Source organism: Oncorhynchus keta, chromosome 25 (genome assembly GCF_023373465.1).
Source record: "Oncorhynchus keta strain PuntledgeMale-10-30-2019 chromosome 25, Oket_V2, whole genome shotgun sequence".
NCBI classification, from domain to species: Eukaryota; Metazoa; Chordata; class Actinopteri; order Salmoniformes; family Salmonidae; genus Oncorhynchus; species Oncorhynchus keta.
In genome coordinates this window covers 1,422,275-1,447,657 of record NC_068445.1, presented here as the reverse complement: position 1 = coordinate 1,447,657, position 25,383 = coordinate 1,422,275, and the positions used below count along the sequence as shown (strand labels likewise).

The following is a 25,383-nucleotide window of genomic DNA, read 5'->3' as shown; positions in this document are numbered from 1 at the left end:
ACTTCTCGTTTCCGGGTCATGGATGAGAAGACGGAGGAGTTGAGGACTGACTTTACCCAATTGAGAATCTCCCCTTGTCAGAGATGAAGGGTTGACGCCTTCTCAGTCCTCTCTGTTGCAGTCTGGGGAAATGGGTCCTCTGCTGCAGTCGTCTTCTGGTACCAACTACTGTTTTCAACGACAACATTATTCAAAACACTGTTAGACATGTCAATTTGCACAATTCTCCTGAAAGAATTAAGCTGATTCTGTAGGAATATCATGTAATTTTTTGGGCCAGGATGTGCAGGATCTTTTAAATTCCTGCAGCATAAGGCCAATTAAGCAGGTGTCCTATCAAATAATTTATTCAATTATACAGGATTCCTGCAGGAATTGTTGCCTTTGTTTGGTAACTGTGTAGGTCTTTAGGACTTTTTTGCAAGGGTAGATAATCTTACCTTATCTGTAGAGGCAGTAGCGTCACTTGCTGTCTAATGATGATGGGTGGATCGTGGTCTGAGGGGAGAAGAAAAGGTACATGGCTTTGGGAAGAGTGTGTGTATGCATTTCTTAAAATTTTCCATGCCCTGCTATCCCAATTCCCTGTAGTGATATGGGGACATGGATTATCAGCATTTGGCATTTTCTGTTTGCAAAACCATATTCAAAGTGAAAACAATTAGGTATAAATACACACACCTACAAATAGAAAACAATTGTTTTAAAACACACTAGTTTATTTCATACAAATACACAAACAGCAAATTTAAAAATAAAAAAAAGCATAGTATTTCAAGAATTTGATGACCAACAAAGCTTCATGTTCATTAAAGCATTATACTCACAGAAAGCAAACATCACATCCCATTACTTACAGGAGAAAACAATAGGCCTATTTCCTGCATTCTACGTAATATTGCACACCAATTCATACAGACCCGCACAGCCGAGAGGCATACATGCGACAGTTTAAAGTGCTAGCTTGAACCATGATTGAGAGTCTGCAGAATATTTGGTCTAACGTACTACTGAAAGCCATACGATTCCCTTTTCTAAAATTAGCCGTGATATGTCGCTAAAATATACACACTATATAGTAAACCTCTACCATACATCGACCCTGAAAGACACAGCTGCTGTGGCCACCAGTGACTTGACTCAAGATAAGCAAATTAACAAACACCTAATCTAAGAGACATTCAGTTTGTTCTGTATATAATAATGCATTCTGTGATGAATAAACAACCCTGAACCTGTTAATTAAGTGCATAGACTTTTTAAAGGTGTCAGTCATTCCAAAAGGAACAGGTAGAGGTGTTGTGCCCTAAAAGGAACAGGTAGAGGTGTTGTGCCCTAAAAGGAATGGTAGAGAATTACTCTAAATGATGCACACCAATTCTAAAGTAAATAGGAATTCAGTTTAAAACTACAGATTATGTTGTTACGCAACATGACCTTATAGGATTCAGATAAGCAACAAAATAACACCACATATTCTAGGAAACGCTACACTCAATGGACCTAAACACATCAAAACACAGAAAGGGGGATGTGTATGTTCAGTTTGAAATTGCTCACTTCACAAATTCAGTCAGGCGTGATTACATCTCGGTCCAATTACAATTTTCCACCAACTGCCCAAATGTCTCAAGTTTCTATTAAGCCTTGAGCAACGTCACAGCAGATACAGATTGCAGATCTAGGTTTTATTTGACAGAAAATGTCACACTAGATATGTACATGGATGTTGAAATTAAGAAAAAAATATTAATTCCAGTTTATTATTGGATATGAACAATCTTAAAGGCTGATATATTACGGTAAAATAAAATTGTAATGTATTTATGGATGCTGCAAAGGAAAGTTTAGTCCTGTTCCCAGTAGGAAGGTATAGCTTTAAAGGGATTTTCAGGGCCGATAGGAGGTAGGTAGCATAAGGCCCACAGGCCACAAACCTGAGTAAACACAAACCGATTACCCTTATCCTCAACAAAACACAAACATGACTGGATCTACAGATCGTCCTGTCCAGAAACCCATGTAGGAAAGCCAGAGCAGAGTATTCAGTACGGTGAAACGAGATAAAAGTAATGTAGAGTCAAAATGACACCCTTTTCTAGAGGACAGAGAATTTGGTCGATTTGCATAATATATTTTCTATCTAAAATGTTCTGAAACGCTGCACCCTCTTGATTCTCAAGAACCAAATCAACAACTTGTGTAACAACAACTGGCTGTAATTTTAACTTGAGATCGGCCTGTGTCAACTCACAATTCCAAAAGTTGACACCATGATTTACATGGGAAGTCTGAGTTGCACACGCAGAACTCAAGTTTGAATTCAACCCTGCATGTGAATGCCTAGTGTTTACATTTCAGATAAATGTGCTCTGCTTTGTAGTAGTCAGTAGGTTGTGAGCGAATATGTGAAAGGTGTGGTAGTCTTTTAAATAAACACCTGTGAGAATGTGTCCAAATTCAAAAATGCGGTCTACCCAACTGGTGTTGACCGTGAGTCTTGTCAAAGGACATTGATTAGGTATACGTTGTCTCAGTTTTTGGTAGGGATGTTTCTCAACCGAGGGGTCCTTGCAACTTAGATACACTCTCTCACCTTTGTAACCGATGACTAACCTAGCCTGTTTTGCACAGTTATTATTAGACAAATTACAGCATTCGCTAGATTACCTATTTATCATGAAAGGCACAGGAGTGGGACTAACTGCAAGTCTCTTCGGGTCTCACTTGGCTACATTTTACTGGACTTAGTAGTACAATATAAATAGCTGTTCATTAAAACAAAGAAATGGCATGATGATAATCAACTGAAAGTGTGTACTTTCAGTTGAAAGTCACCCAAAAAAATATACCTGACTGAAAGGAGAGAGAGAAACATGAGCTCAAAGGCAAGTGTTGAGAGTGCGAGAGAGACTTGTGTGTGGAAGGCCCAACATCTCACATATACGACAGTCGCTTTGCTGCGATGAACTCCTCTAGATGGACCTTGCCACTACCCATGAGGCCAAACGCGGGATACATGGTACCGGTGCAGTCCACCTGCCGCTCGTAAAGGCATCTCATGGTGTTTGCATCGTAGAAGTAGACACGGCCCGCCTCATAGTCCAGGTACACGCCAATGCGCTGGGGCATGGGCAGCACCCGGTTGCCGTGGTCATTGCCGGCGGTGGCGGAGGAGATAGATGCTTTGGGGATGAACACTTTGCCCATGCCCACGGTGAGCAGGGTGAAGGGCTGGGACAGGTCGTAGCACGTGTCCTCGCTGCCACTGTCGTGCCCACTGTCGTGGTCGTACCTGGAGTTGGAAGAGATAAGAGAAATCAGCCTACAATTGCAACACATTCAACTATACTCTGACGCACCATAATTATCTGGAAGCCTGTTAAAATATACATAATAGTAAACCAACAAAGTAGGTAATAAATATTTGTATGAATTGTTGAGAAACTAAGGCCTGGTCCGTGAGTTAGCCCTTAACAGGTTAATGCTTTTTACAGCACAGGCTTCTTTGTGACTCAGGCCTGATCCTTAGTGAGTAATAGAGTAAGACTGAGGAAGTGGGGTTTACCTGGGGCTACTAGTGTCCCGGGGGTTGTGGATCCACTCCAGCAGCTTGGAATCAGAGGCCACGCCCACCTTGACTAAGTAGGAATGGGGCTCCACGCGGAAAGCCCAGTAGTGTCTGCCCTGAGAGATGCCGGTGTCACCGATGATGTAGTCCAGGCCCATGTAGCTGCCTGTCTGCACGCGCTCAGCAGCCAGCAGGAAGGCCATGCCGGCCGCACTCTCCACCGAGTCACGCAGCTTACTCAACGTCAGCCGCTCCGAGCTGAAGCCACACTTGTCATTGAACAGGAAGCCAAACACTAGAGGCGAGAGAGAGCAATGATACAAAAGGAACAGCTTCAGCCGCAGATTTCACATCATCTTTGGATGACAGGGAAGAGGTGGACTTTCATAAAGTGTCACATGGGGGCGCCATTATAAAGATGTTCAAGTAATGAAACAAACCTAAAGAATTTAACAAATTTCCAAAACAATACATTTTCAGATGTGAAGATATACACAACAATGCTTGGTTTCTTATTTCTCAAATAAGGTCTATATAAATTATTTTCTAGGCCACATCTGCTGCTGAACAAAAATATTCCAAAAATAGTTACAGCGCCAAAGGCAATAATTACTATGAACTTAAAATAATGATGCCTGTGCATTGAACCATTGCATTTTGTCTCCATGGTATGAGATGACTTTATTCGCATTAATTCATGACGATCCCTTAAAAACAAGGGCAAAAATACTAGCCGTTTACCCCTTTAGCCTTTGTTGTGTGAACGGCAAACTTAATTGAATGGAGTCATCCTTAAGATAAACTTAATTAAAAAGGATAAGAAAAATGATAAATGCATGGTCATACAGCAATGATTCAAGTCTACGCCTACACTGACTGTTGTTGTGATAGGAGGCGTGTTGAAGCTACTGTAATGTCTGTCTGAGGCCAGCGTTGACCCAGAATTCCATCTCATTACTAACGCACTGTGCATCCCACTGCTACATGTGCCCACAGTCCGGGCAAAGGAATGTGGGCTCCCATCTACAGTGGGCCCAGCCTCAGTTTACGGCAAACTAAATGAGCCAGGGGAGGATAAACACTCAATGAAATCCTAATGGATCAGCCATTGTCTATATGCATGGGGGCTCCAATTCAGTAGACTGTTGAGGAATTAAAGTGATATTGACCCCTAGAGTGCTCTACAGATGGCATGTGATTGCTATTCAGAGTGCTTAGAACCATCGGAGTCAGAAACAGAGGCTTTGAATATTGTAAACAGATGAACTGTAACTCTGGACCTCAGCTGCATCTCAACTCTGCCCAGTCGGTCTGAAGAAAATTTAAAAAAAGATTTCAAAAAGGCAAGTGTTTCTGCGATTCAACAAAAGGAGATGGGTCGCAGAAATTATAAATGACTGACCGACCCACCGTCGCTTTCTAAGAGTCAACTGTATTTTATCCACACAGTTCACTTTGAAACAGTCGAGCGTCGGTCAATTTGTAATCTTCCGTGGATCCGATTGCTAAATACCGAAGAAAAAAAAAAAAAGCTTAACTTCAGCCCCGAAGCCCAACACAAGACGGGATGCCAACGTAAGACTGAAAATAAGACGTATTTCTTTGTAATTAGGATAATTAGCATGCAACTTTCAGGGCTGCCTAGTAGAGATTATTGCTATAGAGCCCAGTACAGTATACTAGTTTTTCCCAGTTCCTACATTTGAAAAATGGAATTGAATCATTGTTAAATTATTGCAGAGAATTTACTCCAGTAGAGCTTGAAATGATTAGTCTGTCACTGTTTTGGTTAAGGGCCCAGGGTCACCTCTCTCTTCATCAGTGCCAACCATACACATATGAAATCATCATAATCAGTGTTTGGTGTGTGTGTGTGTGTGTGTGTGTGTGTGTGTGTGTGTGTGTGTGTGTGTGTGACATCAGTGCCTGGTGCCTACCTGGAGCAGGTGGTGTGTGGAAGGTGACTTCTGGGCTGTAGGGGCTGTAGAAGAAGGAGTTGCGGCAGCTGCGTACTCTGAACGAGTAGAGGCTGTTGGCCTCCAGGTCGCACACCACTGTGCTGGGGCCGTACACCGGGACTGTGGGGCGCCAGCGGCTGCCGCCCTCCTCCTCGTCCTGCTCAACACCCAGCTTCCTGTACTCAAGCACCTGGTGGTCTGTGGCCAGGGTATCCTCAGCCAACTGCCAGCACACCAGGCCTTCGTTGTAGACGCGACTGCGGGACAGATCGATGATGGGAGGGTCAGGGACTGGAGAGGGAGGGGAGGAGAACAATGTAAATGGCAGAGAGAGGGGTCAGTTTAAAGTGTCATTTGTCTGCAGCCAATTCATACGTTTTTCTCTAATTGACAAACTACTATGTATTGGTTATTCAGGAAATATAGAAAAATAAAATGATAAGAACCCTAAACTTGATTCAACACACTGGTTTATGTAATAGCATAAGTTTATTTAAGGGCATGGAGTCGACCAAAGATGAGACTGAACTCATAGACAGTACAGAATATAGACAGACAATGGATAGGAAGAATAAGAGAAGCTCTTTAAAAGGTTTCATTAATGCACCGACATTGCCAGGAAAAGCACTTTGCAAAACCCTCTCTCGCTCCCTCTCCCCCCCACTCACTGCAGATAGCTTCCCGTCACAAACAGTAGCAGCCGGATCCAGCTAGGGTCCCATAGAATCGGATCAGGGCTGAGGAGGGTGCCGCAGATGGAACTGGGCAGCCTGCAAACCCAGCCGGCACCCGGCCCGAGAGCACAGCTATTCTCAGAGAAACAACCTATTTTTCAGGCTACAGCCGGGACGGGAGGGAGAGACAGACTAAACAGAGACGTCAACTTCCTTCTTACTGGCTGTGAGTTCAGACCATACTGCAGTCTCTGGAGGGGCTGGTTTAGTAAGGGAGAACGCACACAACACAATGTCTTAATGGTTCAACTAGTGGGACACAAATATGGAGCCATTGTGAGCGTAGAAGACTCCAGAATGGCATTATAATGACAACTTGATGAGCAGGGTTGAAGTTACACATCGACTCTTGGGGGGATATTTGTGGGAGGTGTCCGTGGTTGTCACTGTCCCATCCTCAGATCCCCACCCTACAGGCACTGTGAACCTTGTTGATGAGGACTGCCAGACATTTGTTAAATGGGAGACAGTTTTGCATCCTCTGCTCTTTTCATGTCTACCGTCAACTCAATTACTGCTAGGCATCAATTCTTAGAGCTTCCTCCTCTCAGACAGAGTGCATCATTACCCTCCTGTCTCTCCCCTGCCATTTAGATTAACCACATCAATCAATGGCCTTCCTTTCAAGGGCTTTCAAGCAGCTTTCCCCACAAGAGAGGGAAAATTGATTACTTGGACACATTTCTAATATGTAAGCAACATACAGTTGTTTCATATGACCCTTTCATGACCCACTATGGCTTGACAGAGCAGAGCCCTTTATGGTCAGTAATACTTCTAGCAGGAGGGAGAATGGCTGGAGCTCATTCTAAGGACACAGCCACAGGTAGATGACAGTCTATGAATACCCTTCTGCTTACTTCCTGGGTTACACTCCTACTTAATATGCAGAAAATCAAAATCAGTTCCATTTCATAGCAGACAATTATATCCAGCCCGTCTCACACGATTTTCTTTAAATCGGGGCAAAGGGACGTGAGAGCATGCAAAGCAGTGGACCAGAAAAGGCCCTGAACTGCTCTCAGTGCCAAAATCCCTGCGTGTATATCAGGAGTGTAACCGGCTTATTCAATTAAAGGGCTTCTGGTGGCCGGCATCTTAAACAGAGAGCAGAGCTCAGAAGGAGGTGTAAGTGACCAACAGGTTGAGGTGACTAAGTGTGGGACAGATGAGGATTGTGTCAACAAATTGAGGTTTAGGATTTCATTACATTGTTAAGGGGGGGGAAGTCTTACCTCCACCAAAACAAAGCTCCTTCAGCAGGGTCTCCTCTCTGGAAGTGTCCAGCACAAACTCATCAAAGGAGGGGTCGGCCACAGGGTGGAATGTCCTCAGAGACTCGGTGGATTTCGCGATCCTGGGAGTGAAACAGACAGGACACAAAATGGTGAACACTACCAAGAAGCCATTCCATCAGAGCAGAATGGAAATCATCTCCTGGGCAAGATAATAGAGTGTGGGAAACGTGTGTGTATTGATGCAACAGCGTTCCTAAAAGTAAAAGCGTGAATAAAGTCCTCAAGCCGCTTTTTGACTAATGGAAATCAATAAGAAGGATTATAGAGCTAGAGCGAGACATGGGGAAAGGAAACAAGGCTTTGTCGTTCCAATCTCTCACTTGGAAAAGGTACCTGGTCAGCCACACCAATGGCTGACCGGATCTCTGGCACACTCACCACATAAGCTGATTGAATTCTCCAGCACTAAAATAACAGGGGCCAAATCCCCATCACAAACCTAGAGGTCCAGAGTTGCCACAGGGAAATGACCATGGCAATAGTCACCATGATCAAATAGCCATTATGGCCTGTAATAAAAAGGTTGAAAATGGGACCTTTGTTTATTACGAATGGAGGCCAATCGAATTACTGCCCTTTTATAAACAATGGTATTATATCACCATTAGACAATAGCCTTTACCCACAACTGATGACGGGAACCTTTGGGTGACAGTGTCTACTGTATACTATTTAGAACAGAGGGAAATGTGCTGGGACTGGGAGTGGCAGACACGGCTGGAGAGAGGCTGACCTGGTGTGCAGCTGCTTGGCAGTCTGAACAAAGCAGGACTGGTCCGTCTCCTTGAGAACCTCCTGGGCATAACCCACCAGGCCGCTGTTCTCCAACATGCCCTGGTACTCGTCCACCTGGCCCCGAAGCTGGTCCAGACGCCGCGTCCTCGACTGCTCGATGGACCGCAGCATCTCAAACTTCCTCTCCTGGAGGGTCTCGAACAGTCGCTCAAACTTCTCGTCGGTCCGACGCTCCACCAACTGGCCTTTCTCCTGTAGTAGTAAGAGAAAAATGTTGCACGACAATTCATTGAAACTTACAACTGCATAGAAGTAGCCTATGGACCAGTGTGTGCAATCATGGCACATCATGCCGAAGAGTTTGACATGACAATGAGTTGGAATGATCGCACAAACGGATCTGGGACAAATTAAATGAAGACAAGACAGGGACAAAAGACATAACACAGTACAGATGAGCAAACGCTTCTGCAGTGGAATTCATGCGAATTAGTATACGTTCCTTTGTTTATGTCTTTATATGCATTTGAATAAGTGACCTTCCTTCTCAGGGCAGACAGAATGTCCCTTTGTTATTGGACATAACAGACAACACAGGACTAGTTTAACTCTGTCAACACAGCTACTTGCCTCGGTTTCATTGATCAACACCTCCAGGTGGGAAATCTGAGTCTTCACTTGGTCCTCTTTGCTGATTAAGTAATGGATAGCCTTTGATAGCTTCTCCTGTTGGTATAATAACAACAAAGAAGATTAGCAGAAATGCTCAATAGATAGAACATAAGATACAAATGATTGCATTAAATATGGATGAGTCCGGCCCGCTGCCCGTGTCCACAGACAGGCCTTTTAGATTACAGCCAGACGACACGGAGTCCTCTGTCCCTATGCTTTCAGTGGCTGATTGACCTCTGTCTCAGCGGGGTAGACATGGTTCGCTTGTTGTGGATGACCACACGTGTCGATTACACTGCTCACAAAGGAAAACTGATCATGTGGACACGTGCCACTTAGTACAGGTAACTGATCTATATTTCATTAGGGGGCTGAGAAACAATGGCGTCACTGGCCAGTTGGGTAAACAACTTCCAAACTATAACACTCTTTTTGTCATGCGTTGTATTCATTAGTACACACCGTAGTAAAACATTTTGCAACAGAAAACATTTAGCAGTGAAAAACAGATTTATTTTTTGGGGACAAATTCAGGTAGTTCACTCCCCGTTTGCTTCCTGGTAAATAAATCAGATTGTTCTGCTCAGGTCAAGTGAATGGTTGGAGACCTCGTTATTGTCATAAAGTACCTTGAGAATCTTGTAGGCGCTGCTCATGGTTGTGACCTTGTGGTTGGCGTGGGAGCCTCCCAGCTTGCACAGGTGACAGACTGGACGCCGGCACACCTCACAGTACATGTTGACCTTCTCCATCTCATGCTCCGGACACATCAGCACCTGGATGGCCATGAGCACACATTGGATTAGTGGTCATTTTAAAAAAATTTAAAAAATTAAAAATAAAAAAATTTAAAAAAATTAAAAATAAAAAAAAAAATCGCAAACTCGTCACACCACATGTGCAAAATGTCACAAAGGGGTAGCCCCAAACCCCCCGAGGTGGTAAATTGTGTCTACCTTGGGCCTAAAGTTCATGGTGGGACCCACGTATTCGTGCTGGGCTTTGGGGGTGCCCCAGGGGTGGTGGAACTTGAAGCACTCATTGCAGTAGCTGGCCTTGCAATCCATGCAGCTCTTGGTAGCCTCCTGCTGGGGCGGCTTGCACATGTTGCACATGATCGCAACAGCAGCACGGGCCGCCTGCCGGTAGCGCTCCACGATGCTCTCCAGGGTGAAGTTCCGGAAGAGCATGCTCATGCCCCGCTCGCCCAGGTCCACGTCATGTTGGCAACCCGGGCATGGGAAAGTGGTGATGCGGGGGGTCACGGAGCCACGCCTCCATCCTGGTGAGGACATAGAGCCTGATACAACAGACAGAACGGCCATTAGAGTGCTAATCACACAAACTCAGGGTGGGCCTGCACAGACAAGCACACACACACACACACACACACACACACGTGTCCTACAGAAACAATCACAGATCCATCTCGGAAAGCTCATACTACTTGGTCTCTCACACAACATAGATGGATAACACAAGAGATAGGAAGAGAGTGTTTGCAGTGACCTGGACACATAACAGATTCACGTTAAATTAATTTCAAATCAGGTGCAAAGTAAAAAAGGTGGGAAACCCACTAATAGAACCAAAATATCAACTCAAATCAATTTAAGAGTAAGAGAGAGTAATATCGATTTCCAGCAAAATGGCTACCTGCAGAGGAAATTCATTTCTTTAAAATGATTTGTCCAGTTCAATATATCCTAACACTCTCTCACAAACACACACGATGGAGGCAGGCAGCAGAACATTATGCACTGAATGTAGGAAAATGGCAAGCACACAGACATGCGGTGGACACAAAGCAAGCGTGTGTGACAAACATGTCTGTCAATGTGTGTGACGGTATATAGCGATGGGAGACTGAGGGTGCTGATGGAGTAGTGAGTGAGCAGGCTTGGCGTTTTGGACGGTCTTGGGATGGAAGTTGATGAGGTGGGGGCCAAGTGTCCTGGCCTGAAGCGGATGGGAGAGGTCAGGGATTAAAAGGACAGTGTACTTAGGCTAGGTGGGTGTGCTGGTCGGGGAGGGTGGGTGTTGCAGCGTGTCTGCAGCAAGGTGTACGGTAGCAGGCTGAGGCACGTTGCCTGCTGCTGCAGTGGAAAGAGCTCAGGGCAGAAACTGACAAGTCATCGCAAGGCCATTCTGGCAGGGGGTACGCTTCCTACAGAACCACATCATTAACAACATGGTTTGAGTCATCACAATGCGACACAGCCCAATCGCCATAACCAGGACTGCATTACAAAATGGGTGCAGGCTATCTTGCCAGGAGTATGTGAATAAACCAAATGCTGTACAAGGTAAGAATATACATTTAAAGAGTGGAGTTAAATCTTCCCAACACGTTTTTAACTCCTTTATCTTTTTACTTGAAAAATATACTGTCAAGATGAATGGCTTTTAGACTGAAAGCCTTAGGGTGCAAGAATTAACCTCTACGAAAAAGGGACACAACTGTTTTGTATCCAGACTTAAATAATTCTGGTGCCATTTTAAGGAGTTTTTCAGATGCATAATTATCATGGCATACCATTTTTTTAAACATCTACTGAGCACTTCAATGTAAAATAAATAAATGTCTGCTAAAGCATTGTGCTCTAGGGTCTTCTCCCATCAAATGATAAGAACATTGCTCATGGCGCACATGCCAATCTCTACAAACACATGCGCGTCTAAAGCATTTTCTATAACTGAAATGTGGTGCAAAAAATGTTTCTGGAGCAAGCCTGTCAGTAGGAGTGAGACTGAAGTTTGAGGCAGTATAGTCTAGACAATCTTGGAATGTCTCAACAAAATATCATATTTTGTTTTGTAACATAGAAATAGGTTCCCTGCCTCTTCTAAAAGTACATTTTTTATTTCTTTATTATTATTTAACTAGGCAAGTCAGTAAAGAACTAATTCTTATTTACAATGATGGCCTTGGAACAGTGGTTAACTACCTTGTTCAGGGGCAGAATGACAGATTTTTACTGGCCCAACTAGGCTACCTGCCGCCCCGACAAGGTACTTCTCCACAAGGTACTGGATATTTCCGAGGCTACAGGTAGGGGAGAACCGCTATTCATTTGTCCAGGCATTAAGAAATTCCACTTTAAACCCAACTCCTAGGTAACTTCCTGAGCCATTTCACTTCTCTCCTCTCCACTCTCTGACTCACATCCCGCCCAGAGCTGTAGCTCACACACTCATTCTCCAACCTACTTTGTAAGACATGCACGTGTTGAAAGCAGAGCACAAAAGCCTGAAAGCACCAGTCTTGAAAAATGGAACAAAACACCAAATGCAGACAAATTGGTGGGACATATTATACATTTGCGACTTTGCTCAGTAGACTTTTTTAAAAGCTAGAATTCCACGTCTACCAAATCGGCTACATAAAGGCAACAGGGGCCTATTGTCAGTTGTGTGGTTACATACAGTAGAGTAACAGTTAAGTTGGGGTTCACAGGGGATCTAGTAACACTGTACTCTACTACAGCTATTCAAAAAAATGGAACGCGTGTCTACCTCTCCTCCCAAACGACCTTCTCTGCAGTGTGGCTGCAAGCAATGGACAAAGAAGTGAAGTGAGACCAACAATTAACATGTACAGTATGTTAACAGAAGTGGAGTTAAACCTGATGCACAACCAATTACAGTGGACAAGTGCTAACACACAATAACATGGCGCTTAAAAGAAATGGCCTTCTTAAAAAAGGTTTTGGTGGAAACATATGTGAATTCACAGATTTCAAACCGTATATATCTCCAGCACCAGTCAAGTTTGGACACACCTACTCATTCAAGAGTATTTTTTATTACTATTTTCTATATTGTAGTATAATAGTGAAGACATCACAACTATGAAATAACACATATGGAATAATGTAGTAATCAAAAAGTGGTAAACAAATGCTGCAGAATACTGTGATAACCAGCATGGCTAAGTGTGCCTTGAATTCAAAATAAATCACAGACAGTGTCACAAGCAAAGCAGCCCCACACCTCCATGCTTCAAGGTGGGAACCAAACACGCGGAGATCATCCGTTCACCAACTCCGCGTCTCACAAAGACATGGCAGTTGGAGCCAAAGACCTCAAATTTGGACTCATCAAATCAAAGGACAAATTTCCACCGGTCTAATGTCCATTGCTCATGTTTCTTGGCCCAAGCAAGTCTCTTATTGGTGTCCTTCAGTCGTGTTTTTTTGTTGTTGCAGTAATTCGACAATGAAGGCCTGATTCATGCAGTCTCCTTTGAACAGTTGATGTTGAGAGGTGTCTGTTACTTGAACTCTGAAGCATTTATTTGGGCTGCAATTTCTGAGGCTGATGAACTTGTGGCGGTCCTCATGAGAGCCAGTTTCATCATAGTGCTTGATGGTTTCTACCATCTTTGTCCGATACCAATATTTTCCTTGCCCAAAAAAAACCTGATAACAATATTTCAAATTTTAGCAGCATTTTAAGCATTCTAGTACAGTTAAATAGTTCACACACACACGGACACAGTGGTCCAAGGCACTGCATCTCAGTGCAAGAGGCATCACTACAGTCCCTGGTTCGAATCCAGGCTGTAATCACATCAGGCCGTGACTGAGAGTCCCATAGGGCAGCGCACAATTGGCCCAGTGTCATCAGAGATTGGCCGGGGTAGGCCGTCATTGTAAATAAGAATTTGTTCTTAACTGGCTTGCCTAGTTAAATAAAAAGGTCTCTCACACACACACACACACACACACACCTGACCAAAAAGCTATTTTGTTGGCATTTACGCATGACCCCATTACCAGTAAAACATAATCAAAACCTAATTTCTTACACTTACTTCCTGTGCTGTTTCATTGTTCATTTGTTCAGTCGTTTCATTCTCAACCAGGATTTCATCATGCATGTCAAGCAGTGAAGTTTCAGCTCTGTCTATCCGTGGCCCCTCTTCCTCGGTGTGCACGGTCACTGTGTCCGTTTACATCTTTTCCAGCTATGCATGTAACATTCCACGTAAACCCTGTTTGTCTGCGCCGAAGTAGCGGTCCTTGTACCTTAGCATCAAGCATGGTGGCGACACAGTAAAGAGGCTCAGAGAGAAAGCCACCGTAGTGCTTGTTCAAAGTCTCGAGTACCTTTGTAAGTTAACCCCACGATCTGTCGGCAGTTTTGTTTTGTTTGCCATTTTGTTTTGTTCGCCGTTTCAATGCCATGACAGAGTGCATTGTCTGCTGCAGACGCAGTTGAGCTTATTTGTCCGAGTCAGTTGTTCGAATGGAGCGAGGAGTGTTCCTGTTTCATATGCCAATGCCATTGAAATGGCAGCAGCGGTATGTGTCAGGACATTACAGGACATTTACTGTGCCAGGACATTTTTGAGCATGCAATACGGCTTTCCTTAGTACGAATTCCTTGTCGACCCACTGTGCTGTCAGACTCATAATGGTTATGGGGCTGACATTGCAGGTCCAAATGTCAGTTGTGAAGCTCATGGATGTGAGTTTCAACAACACTGTGTAACTCCGGTAGGGCAACATCTGAAAAATTGTGTGTACCGGGGCTCGATCAGTCGGTAAAAACCAACATCATCCACGACAGGGCACAGTTGATTGTCAAGGGCAATGAATTCCATTATCTTGGCGTTAAGAGATTGCCTTAAAGTTGTCTCGCTGAAATTCTTACTCTTTCAAAATGACTGCTCGACTTTTACATGTTTAGTATTTTTCTGCTTTTGTTCTGTGTAGCGCTGTATTTTTCGTGGCATCATGTCATCTATTTACGTTATATAGGTATGCACGTCAGCTTTGACATCGGTTTTACACATCAGCATTAAACTAGACATCGGGCTGATGCTGGCATTTGTAGCTAATGTTGGCCGATTCCGATATGCTCACCGATATATCGTGCATTCCTAGTTTTTGCAACTGCACTTGAAGAAACTTTCAAAGTGCTTGAAATTTTCCAGATTGACTGACCTTCATGTCTTAAAGGAATGATGGACTGTTGTTTCTCTTTGCTTATTTGAGCTGTTCTTGCCATCATATGGACTTGGGTCTTTTACCAGATAGGGGTGGTATACAGAAGATGGCCCTACCTTGTCACAACACAACTGATTGGTTGAAACGCATTAAGATGTTCAAAGTAAATTTGTGGAATTTCTTTCCAAGGCACACCTGTTCAAAGGTGAAATGCTTTCCAGTGGATTTCCTCATGAAGCTGGTTGAGAGAATGCCAAGAGTGAGCAAAGCTGTCAAGGCAAAGGGTGGCTACTTTGAAGAATCACAAATATAAATTATATTTTGATTTGTTTAACACTTTTTTGCTTACTACATGATTCCATAAGTGTTATTTCATAGTTTTGATGTCTTCACTATTATTCTACAATGTAGAAAATAGTAAAAATAAAGAAAAAAACACTTGAATTAGTAGGTGTGTCCAAACTTGACTGGTACTGTACAGAGTTTAACATTCTAAAACAACAAAAATGTGTCTAGTCCAAATCCTAATAAAACATTGAGGAGTTTCCACAAAACCTGTTAGCTTTTACAGCACTTGACAGATAAATATAGCCCTGGGCTCAGTTCATTTAATCCCTCATTCATTCCCCGCAGGCAGGTTGTCACCATGATCACCACTGGTCTGACATCCATTCAGCAGAGGTGAAACCTTTAGTGAAATGCTGTCAGAGATTTAAGACTTACCGAAAAGTATGTTAATAATGTCCTTTAAGATTTCTTCAATGTACTTTAAGTAAAAAAAACTGTTTACTAAATCAGCTGCAAAAGTACCATGGTTACTAATGCCAAGGGGATTTAAATTAAGTACATGATTCTTAAGATGACTAAGGATATATTATTTTATTACCAGTTCTAACTCTTTTTCTAAACAGCATTGAATGTTTCCACTGTGTTAATAGATGCGGACCTGGACATGAAGAATGGTCACATTCAGGTTCGGGCAAATGTGAATTGGTTGGGCTGTAGGTTCCGCAGCTGTGTTTTTGGAGTGTCCAGGGACTAGTTCATGATTAAGTAAAAGACTGCCTTGTCTCACTCTATGCTGTTTGCGCCTTGGATTTAGACATTGACCTCTCAGCTTCCCTTAGCTTCCCCCAAAATAAAGAATGTGACAACCTCCCCCTCCCACCAACAAGTTATTTCATAAGCGTTTTAAATGCTTTAGTGGGACAGTCGTGCTTTGTTCCGACACGTGTACATAAATCAAGCCTGTCATCCTATCAAGGTAGTGTAAATGATAGGCATTCCGTGTTAAGAAATTGCTTGGCATTACAAAATCAAAATAGCCACAATACACCTATCATTTAACATTTTTGCGAAGTGCATGCTTTAAGGGCATGGAACTTGACAGAACAAAAGTGATGAATTGAATAAGCTTGTCGAGTCTCTATTCTCTGTTCAAGAAACATAAGACCCATCTCAAAACTTAATGAGATTAAAGGAAATAGTATGAACAGCCAACATTATGATTTTAAACAGGGTGGGGTCAGTGGTGTCGTCTTTCATTCTACAACCCAGAGAATAACTAGGAAAATACAGATTAAACTGGGTATGGCATGTCCATAAGATTTTACTGCAAATTGCATGTAATGTTGCCAGATTTGCATCACTTGTCACAATTTAGGCTTGATGAAGAATGGCCAAACCCAAACGCACCTGATCTTGCAAGCCTATCCAGCCTCTCCATGCTTGGCGAGGGCACTCTGGATCGGGGCCCTGGGCTCCCAGGGAGGGAACACTCCGAGCCTGCATCGAAAGAATCCTCATGGTTCAATAGCAGCAGCTCTCGGACACACTTGTGACAAACGCTGTGCTGACAGGGCAAGATGAGGGGGTGTGTAAACAGCTCCTTGCAGATCGGACAAATTAGTTCGCGCTCAATATTCTTGATAGGGACCTGGTGTGGACACAAACATTAATATATTAGGTCAACAGTAAATTTATCCCCAGGCTAATTGCTTCCACATACCAGTTCAACAGAGATAGATCCAGCTGGTGGACGAGACGAGCAACAACAGCGTTTTCCAAACTCGGTCCTGGGGACTCCAAGGGGTGCACAGTTTGGTTTGATGAGGAGTTAATTTTTTTTGAGTCAGCTGTGTATTGCTAAAGGAAAAATTCAAAATATGCACCCCTTTGTGTCCCCGGGACAGAGTTTGGAAAACGCTGGTCAACAGTAACATACTTAGGCTTACGTAAACGCTTTTTAAACATTTCATTTGAAAGAGGCCAGTTTTGATACCGAGACTGGGCATACACGTAACATTTGTAAATGTGCCTGGCCTACCAGGGTAGAGCTTACATAGTTAAAGAAGTTCATGCATCAGCTTGTTGGTTAGCTGAGGCAAAATGGTTAGAGCAAGCAATTCCTCAAAGGGGAAAGCTATATGGACACACCTGGTGCCCAAAATGATGACGTATGTTGCGCAGCGAGAGTTGAGTGGAGAAGAACGGTTTCGGTTCGGTCATCCTGATGAGCCCTTCCCAGCTATCTAGTTTATAGATGTGGCTAGAAACTTCGAGAAAATTAGGAACTTGTCTGCCTAAGTTCGGCCTTGGGAGCATGTTCAGAAATTTTAAATTGGAGTTGTTTTTTTTAAATAAAAATGTGGACGTTAGTTGTTTATTTTTGGTGGAAATCACTATAATAAATGTGCTGTCTTACCCTGGCCTGATATTGGCTACACTATCAAGCTACTTCCCTCACTTTACTGTGGCAAGCCGGCTTGCAGCGCAAACTCTCCTCCATTGAGCAGTAGACTATCACGGTGACAATTATTTTAAAAAATGTATTTCACCTTTATTTAACCAGGTAGGCTAGTTGAGAACAAGTTCTCATTTACAACTGCGACCTGGCCAAGATAAAGCAAAGCAGTGTGACACAAACAATAGAGTTACACATGGAATAAACAAGCGTACAGTCAATAACACAATAGAAGGGGAAAAAAAGTCTATATACAGTGTGTGCAAATGGCATGAGGTGGTATGGCAATAAATAGGCCATAGTAGCAAAGTAATTGCAATTTAGCAGGTTAACACTGGAGTGACAGATGAGCAGATGATGATGAGCAGATGATGGTGTATAAGTAGTGCAAAAGAGCAGCAAGGTAAATAAAAACAATATGGGGATGAGGTAGGTAGATTGGGTGGGCTATTTACAGATGGACTATGTACAGCTGCAGCGATCGGTTAGCTGCTCAGATAACTGATGTTTAAAGTTAATGAGGGAAATGTAATTATCCAGCCATTTTTGCAATTCATTCCAGTCACTGGCAGCAGAGAACTGGAAGGTAAGGCAGCCAAAGGTGTTGGCTTTGGGGATGACCAGTGAGATATACCTGCTGGAGCGCGTGTTGTTATCGTGACCAGTGAGCTGAGATAAGGCGGAGCTTTACCTAGCACAGACTAGTAGAGAACCGAGATGGTTACTGGTACCAAATACCAATATTAAAAGTTATTTATTGTGTAGACTTATCCCTCTCTAAATAAAAATCAAGTGGGATGAGCAAAACATTTTAATATAGATATATATAACCTTTTCAAAAAAAGAAAAACATCCTCTCACTATCAACAGCGTTTGTTTTCAGAAAACTTAAAAATGCGTCACTATTTGTATGAACATAAGATTCAACAACTGAGACACAAAATGAACAAGTTCCACAGACATGTGACTAACAAATGGAATAATTTGTCCCCGAACAAAGGGGGTCCAAATCAAAAGTCAGTAAGTATCTGGTCACCTGCTGCATTAAGTACTGCAGTGCATCTCCTCCTCATGGACTGCACCAGATTTGCCAGTTCTTGCTGTGAGAGGTTACCTCACTCTTCCACCAAGGCACCTGCAAGTTCCCAGACATTTCTGGGGGGAATGGGATTGAGATCCGGGCTCCTCGCTGGCCATGGCATAACATTGGCATTCCTGTCTTGCAGGAAATCACACACAGAACGAGCAGTATAGCTGGTGGCATTGTCATGCTGGAGGGTCATGTCAGGATGAGCCTGCAGGAAGGGTACCACATGAGGGAGGAGGATGTCTTCCCTGTAATGCACAGCATTGAGATTGCCTGCAATGACAACAAGCCTCAGTCCTAATGATGCTGTGACACACCGCCCCAGACCATGATGGACCCTCCACCTCCAAAAAAAATAAAATAAAATAAAAAAAAAATAAAAAAAAAAAAAAAAAAAAATCCGTCCCGCTCCAGAGTACAGGCCTCGGTGTAACGCTCATTCCTTCAACGATAAACACGAATCCGACAATCACCCCTGGAGAGACAAAACCGTGACTCGTCAGTGAAGAGCACTTTTTGCCAGTCCTGTCTGGTCCAGCGACAGTGGGTTGGTGCCCATAGGCAACATTGTTGCCGGTGATGTCTGGTGAGGACCTGCCTTACAACAGGCCTACAAGCCCTCAGTCCAGCCTCTCTCAGCCTATTGCGGACAGTCTGAGCACTGATGGAGGGAATGTGCATTCCTGGTGTAACTCAGGCAGTTGTTGCCATCCTGTACCTGTCCCGCAGGTGTGATGTTCAGATGTACCGACACTGTACAGGTGTTGTTACACGTGGTCTGCCACTGCGAGGACGATCAGCTGTCCGTCCTGTCTACTTGTAGCACTGTCTTATGCATCTCACAGTACGGACATTGCAATTTATTGCCCTGGCCACATCTGCAGTCCTCATGCCTCCTAGCATCATGCCTAAGGCACATTCACACAGATGAGCAGGGACCCTGGGCATCTATCTTTTGGTGTTTTTCATTCAGTAGAACGTCCTCTTTCGTGTCCTAAGTTTTCGTAACTGTGACTTTCATTGCTTACTGTCTGTAAGCTGTTAGTGTCTTAACGACCGTTCCACAGGTGCATGTTCATTAATTGTTTATGGTTCATTGAATAAGCATGGGAAACAGTGTTTAAACCCTTTACAATGAAGATGTGTTTAGTTATTTGGATTTTTATTAATTATCTTTGAAAGACAAGGTCCTGAAAAGGGTATAAGTTTCTTTTTTAGCTGAGATAGATATATCTATCTATCTATTGTAATGCTCTACTTGTCAGTGTTCCAAATGGGACATTATTTACCTAATAAATGTTTTGTTTTTTATACCTAAACACTCAAACACCAGATACAATTCATAGCGAGCAGTGCACTGGTATGACATTCAGTTGAAGTGGAATGACATTCACTCATGGGATGGCCAAAAATAACAACCTGTAAGCCACACCCCCAAAGAGCCACAAGTATGACCACAGAGGCATATGGTGCCTTTGGAAAGTATTCAGACTGACTTTTTCCACATTTCGTTAACAGCCTTTTCCTAAAATTGATTAAATTGCCCCCCCCCAATCTACACACAATACCCCATAATAATATGGCAAAATAATAACAAAGCAAAAGCAGGTTTTTTGAATTTTTTGCAAATCTATTCAAAATACAAACTTAAATATAATTTATATAAGTATTCAGACCCTTTACTCAGTAATTTCTTGAAGAACCTTCAAGAAGCATTTACATCCTCAAGCCATTTTATGTATGACAAGCTTGGCACACCTGTATTTGGGGAGTTTGTCAGGTTGGATGGGGAGCGTCGCTGCACAGCTATTTTCAGGTCTCTCCAGAGATGTTTGATCGGAGTCATGTCCGCGCTCTGGCTGGGCAACTCAAGGACATTCGAAGACTTGTCCCGAAACCACTCCTGCATTGTCTTGGCTGTGTGTTTAAGGTCGTTTTCCTTTTGGAAGGTGAACCGTCACCCCAGTCTAAGGTCCCGGGCACTCTGGAGCAGGTTTTCATCAAGGATCTCTCTGTACTTTGCTTCGTTCATCTTTCCCTCGATCTGGACTAGTCTCACAGTCTCTGCCGCTGAAAAACATCCCTACAGTAAGATGCTGCCACCACCATGCTTCGTCTGGCCACTCTACCAGAAAGGCTTGATTGGTGGAGTGATCCTTCTGGAAGGTTCTTCCATCTCCACAGAGGAACTCTTTCAGAGTGACCATTGGGTTCTTGGTCACCTCCCTGAACCTGGCCCTTCTCCCCCATTTTGCTCAGTTTGGCCAGATAGCCAGCTCTAGGAAGAGTCTTGGTGATTCCAAACAATCCTGTCTTGGAGCTCTTTGGACAATTCCTTCGACCTCATGGCTTGGTTTTTGCTCTGACATGCACTGTCAACTGTGGGACCTTAGGCACAGGTGAGTGCCTTTCCAAATCATGTCCAATTAATGAAATTTACCACAGGTGAACTCCAATCAAGTTGTAGAAACATCTCAAGGATGATCAATAGAAACAGGATGCACTTGAGCTCAACTTCAAGTATCACAGCAAAGTGTCTGAATACTTATGTAAAAAAAAAAATTTTTTTTTTTGCAAATATATTTCTAAAAACCTATTTTCGCATTGTCATTATGGGGTATTGTGTGTAGATTGATAAAAACAAATAGTTAAGCTATTTTAGAATAAGGCTGTAACTTAACAAAATGTGGAAAAGGGGGTCATAAACTTTCCGAGTGCACTGTATGTCACTGTGCTTCTATGGCTGTGTACAATGCCACTGCCTACTTCATTTGTTCATTTAGGTTTCAATTTATATAGCCCTTCGTACATCAGCTGATATCTCAAAGTGCTGTACAGAAACCCAGCCTAAAACCCCAAACAGCAAGCAATGCAGGTGTAGAAGCACGGTGACTAGGAAAAACTCCCTAGAAAGGGAGTTTTTCCTAGTCACCGTGCTTCTACACCTGCATTGCTTGCTGTTTGGGGTTTTAGGCTGGGTTTCTGTACAGCACTTTGAGATATCAGCTGATGTACGAAGGGCTATATAAATTGATTTGATTTAACAAGACAGCTCATAATCCAGTGCCCTTATCAGTCAACACCTATATTTTAGCTTAAAACAAAAACATTCTCAGCCTCATGGCCAAACTCGATTGCTGGGAAGGGCTCATCAGGATGACTGACTGAAACGAATCCATTCGTCTCCACTCAACTCTTAGGCGCGACATACTTCATCAATGTGTGCACCAGTCGGTATAGCCTCTCCCTCAAAAATAGGCAGCACAGAAACTTCAAATGCCTTGTTTTATAGTTCATTATTACTGTAGAATTAGCCTATATAATTTCGACAACGCCATTTGAAATGGGAAAGGCAATGATGAATCATTAATGTTCCACGAGGACATTTCATATAATTTTGTATCATTAAAACTAGTACACAGACTTGTCACTTACCGGCAAAATTGAGTTACGTCGCGAGACTGCAGACATGATGAATTTATTTATTTATTTTTTAGCGTCGTTTAGCTTGTTAGAACTTATCCAACGTTTGTTGAAGTTGCCGAATCCTGCAATCACGTTGTCGAGTCGACAATGAATTCTAACACCGTGAAAAGACGCTATGGATGGGACCGAGTGTCGTGAATCAGCAACAGTCTAAAGGCTGCTGCATTTCAAGTACTGACCGACAGCAAAACTGTGGGGGGCGGGGTGGAGACACTGAAATCACCATAGTAACAATGCGGCAGCCCAGAGTATTCAAAAGACTGGGAGGGCAGTAGGATCAGGTTTCACTGGACCAAAACTAGAGGCTTGCAGTGAGAGACATTATATTGTTGCACTCCCACAATTGTTACTGTTAGGCCTACTATTTGTATACTGAACAAAATTATACATGCAACATTATCAAATATTTTTCTGAGTTTATAGTTCATATAAAATAAAATCGGTCAATTTTAAATAATTTCATCAGCCCTAATCTATTGGATTTCACATGACTGGGAATACAGATAAGCATCTGTTGGTCACAGATACCTTAAAAAAAAGGTAGGGGCGTGGATCAGAAAACCCGTCCGTATCTGGATTGACCACTATTTGCCAACTTTGCATAGAGTTGATCAGGCTGTTGGTTGTGGCCTGTGGGATGTTGTCCTACTCCTCTTCAATGACTATGCAAAGTTGCTGGATATTGGCTGGAACTGTAATACGCTGTCATACACAAATCCAGAGCATTCTAAACATGCTCAATGGGTGACATGTCTGGTGAGTATGTAGGGACATTTTCAGTTTCCACGAATTGTGTAGAGATCCTTGCGACATGCATGATCATGTTGAAACAGGAGGTGATGGTGGAGGATGAATGGCACGACAATGGGCATCAAGATCTCATTAAGGTATCTCCGTGCGTTCAAATTTAACATTGATAAAAACGCAATTGTGTTCATTGTCAGTAGCTTATTCCTGCCCCCTCTGTTCAAAACAGCAAACAGCTTGTCCACACGACACCATACACGTGGTCTGTGGTCGTGAGGCCAGTTGGACATACTGCCAAATTCTCTAAAACGACATTGGAGACGGCTTATGGTAGAGAAATAAACATTCAGTTATTTGGCAACAGCTCTGGTGGACATTGAGACATCTGTGTAGATTGTGCATTCAGTCATAGCACTATTATTTTTAGATAATTAATATGGCACTTCATGGACTATGAGTGGCTTGAACAGTAGGCCTAAGCGAATTTGTGTAAATAGCCTAAAGCTTACCCTACCAGTTTAGCAGTGAAACATGTTTGCACAAGATGTTTTCACATGGATGGTGCATCCAAATAAAGTTCTCCCCAAATGCAAATATTACATGGGTAGGAGTAGGCTGTTTACATAAATTATAGTCATTAATAATGTATGTTCATAGGCCTGGTCTATTCCCCTACTCATCTTGTTCAAAAGGCTACAATATTTGTAATGACTGCAATGTTGCATGCTTTTGCATTCTATTCTTTATGCAACCCCTTGGTATCCTGCAAAGCCTAATTAATATATTTAAATTCAATATCTTGATTTATGAGTTACATAATCTTACTATAAGAGATCAGGGCATTTGTTTGCAGCCTATAAAGGGGATACACTAAAATATAGGACTTCATGGAGAGAGAAAAAAACACATTTGTGAATCTTGCACCCCACACGAACTGCTCAAGTCACACTTTTAGATAGCATAGATAAAACATTTATTTTACATCTTTATGTCCCTGATCCCGTTCCAAGGACGACACAAAACCCTGAGCATCCTTCCTCTCCACCTAGATTACACACCTTGATCTAGTTGACACCATACTGAAAATGTCAGCGTGGCTTCAATAGGCTACAGATGTTTCATTTCCATAAATCACATCTGACGTTCACTTACCTCTCCGGCTGTTATTCGCTGGACTATCTGCTCGACCAAACTCGGTAACATATCCTGATTTTCTTCGGTATCCGCAGTATCCGACATAATGATGTATAATGTCGAAAAATGCAGGGATTATAATAAACAAAATGGGTCAGTCAATAACAAATAAATAGCCTAACAAATACTGTAAAAATCGATTGGCTTCCCAAAGAGAGAATGTAACATTCGGAGAAATATGGTTGCATCTTCATCCTCAGTACATCGAGCAGCCTAAGTAGCATTCAATTCATTCCCCAGCTGCTTGAGGAGAACATTTTGCAAGATTTATCAAGATAAATAATCTTTGACGCGTAACCCCGCCCTCACTGTACATCTCAGGCGTGCGTTTACCCGCACAGTCTCAGGCGTGCGTTTACCCGCACAGTAAGACATCAGCAGCATCATCGGCGATGTCTTCAACTGAGCCCTTTGTATTTCACCCAACAAATGAAGACTATGGCTATTTTGAAACTACAGATACTAATATCATGATGTTTGGGGATATAATGGATTTTACTGAGATAAAATTAAAGGAATTAAATTGGAGTCACCTGATTACGCATTCAACAGTGCCTTCATGTATGCATGATAGGCCTATAAAGAGTTGTTTCGCCTGCATGTTAGTTCATTACAATCTGAAAACACATAGGCTAGCCTTTTTGCCTAATGGTTTACGCGTTCTTTTGTTCAATTTGTTTAACAATTTTAGCAACAATAGTCTTTAGAGGCTAAAGCCTATTGTGGTCTTCCCAGCATATCCCTTCAAATAAATGATTCCATGCTGTAACGAAAACAACTATTTACGACTAGCGTTTTATGATAAACCTGTTAATTATATTGAATAGGTCAGCAATTTATGATAAACCTGTTAATTATATTGAATAGGTCAGCGATTGAGAGGATTAAATTGGGCATAACTGCTGCGATGCCACTTGTTCCACGCAACGCGACGGCGTAACCAGATGGCCGCTTCAGGCGGATGGTTAAAAAAAACACAAAAACAAGCGGAGGTCTTTGAAAGCCCATGTCACGTCTTATACAACCAATATCAGTGCACCATATAAAGCCACATAATGGACCCCACGCGGCACTGGCTTGTGTGATTGAGTCATTCAATTATTGAGTCATTATTTACCTACTGGTTTAAAAGGGCTTAAGAAATGCGTTACTCGTACAATTATGTAACTTTTAAGTAAATTCGTCCTTGGCTTCGAGATGG

At 42.8% G+C, this 25,383-nt stretch overlaps 1 protein-coding gene across 3 annotated transcripts; it reads right to left on the bottom strand.

The window, feature by feature from the left end:
• Positions 1-698: 698 nt before the first annotated feature.
• LOC118357998 (E3 ubiquitin-protein ligase TRIM36-like) lies at positions 699-24,436 on the bottom strand. Of its 3 annotated transcripts, none has more exons than XM_052478483.1 (11): positions 24,141-24,436; positions 16,621-16,861; positions 12,488-12,520; positions 9,928-10,271; positions 9,601-9,747; positions 8,927-9,022; positions 8,295-8,548; positions 7,499-7,620; positions 5,509-5,820; positions 3,569-3,866; positions 699-3,295 (listed from the first exon to the last, which is right to left on the bottom strand). In XM_052478483.1, exons 1-11 carry the CDS (start codon positions 24,225-24,227, stop codon positions 2,938-2,940), a joined length of 2,292 nt encoding a protein of 763 aa, XP_052334443.1. In that variant the 5' UTR covers positions 24,228-24,436; the 3' UTR covers positions 699-2,937. The 3 variants fall into 3 exon arrangements, with proteins under 3 accessions (XP_052334443.1, XP_035591229.1, XP_052334444.1); XM_035735336.2 differs by lacking the exon at positions 24,141-24,436 and adding an exon at positions 22,191-22,457; XM_052478484.1 differs by lacking the exon at positions 12,488-12,520.
• Between the last annotated feature and the right edge of the window lie 947 nt (positions 24,437-25,383).

Excerpts from the sequence above, each read along its gene's own strand:
- LOC118357998 (XM_052478483.1), bottom strand. The coding sequence starts at position 24,227 with ATGTCGGATACTGCGGATACCGAAGAAAATCAGGATATGTTACCGAGT. Across the intron at positions 7,621-8,294 it reads GCCAAGCAGCTGCACACCAG|GATCGCGAAATCCACCGAGT; the intron begins GTCAGCCTCTCT and ends TTTCACTCCCAG. Across the intron at positions 3,296-3,568 it reads CGGGACACTAGTAGCCCCAG|GTACGACCACGACAGTGGGC; the intron begins GTAAACCCCACT and ends TTCCAACTCCAG.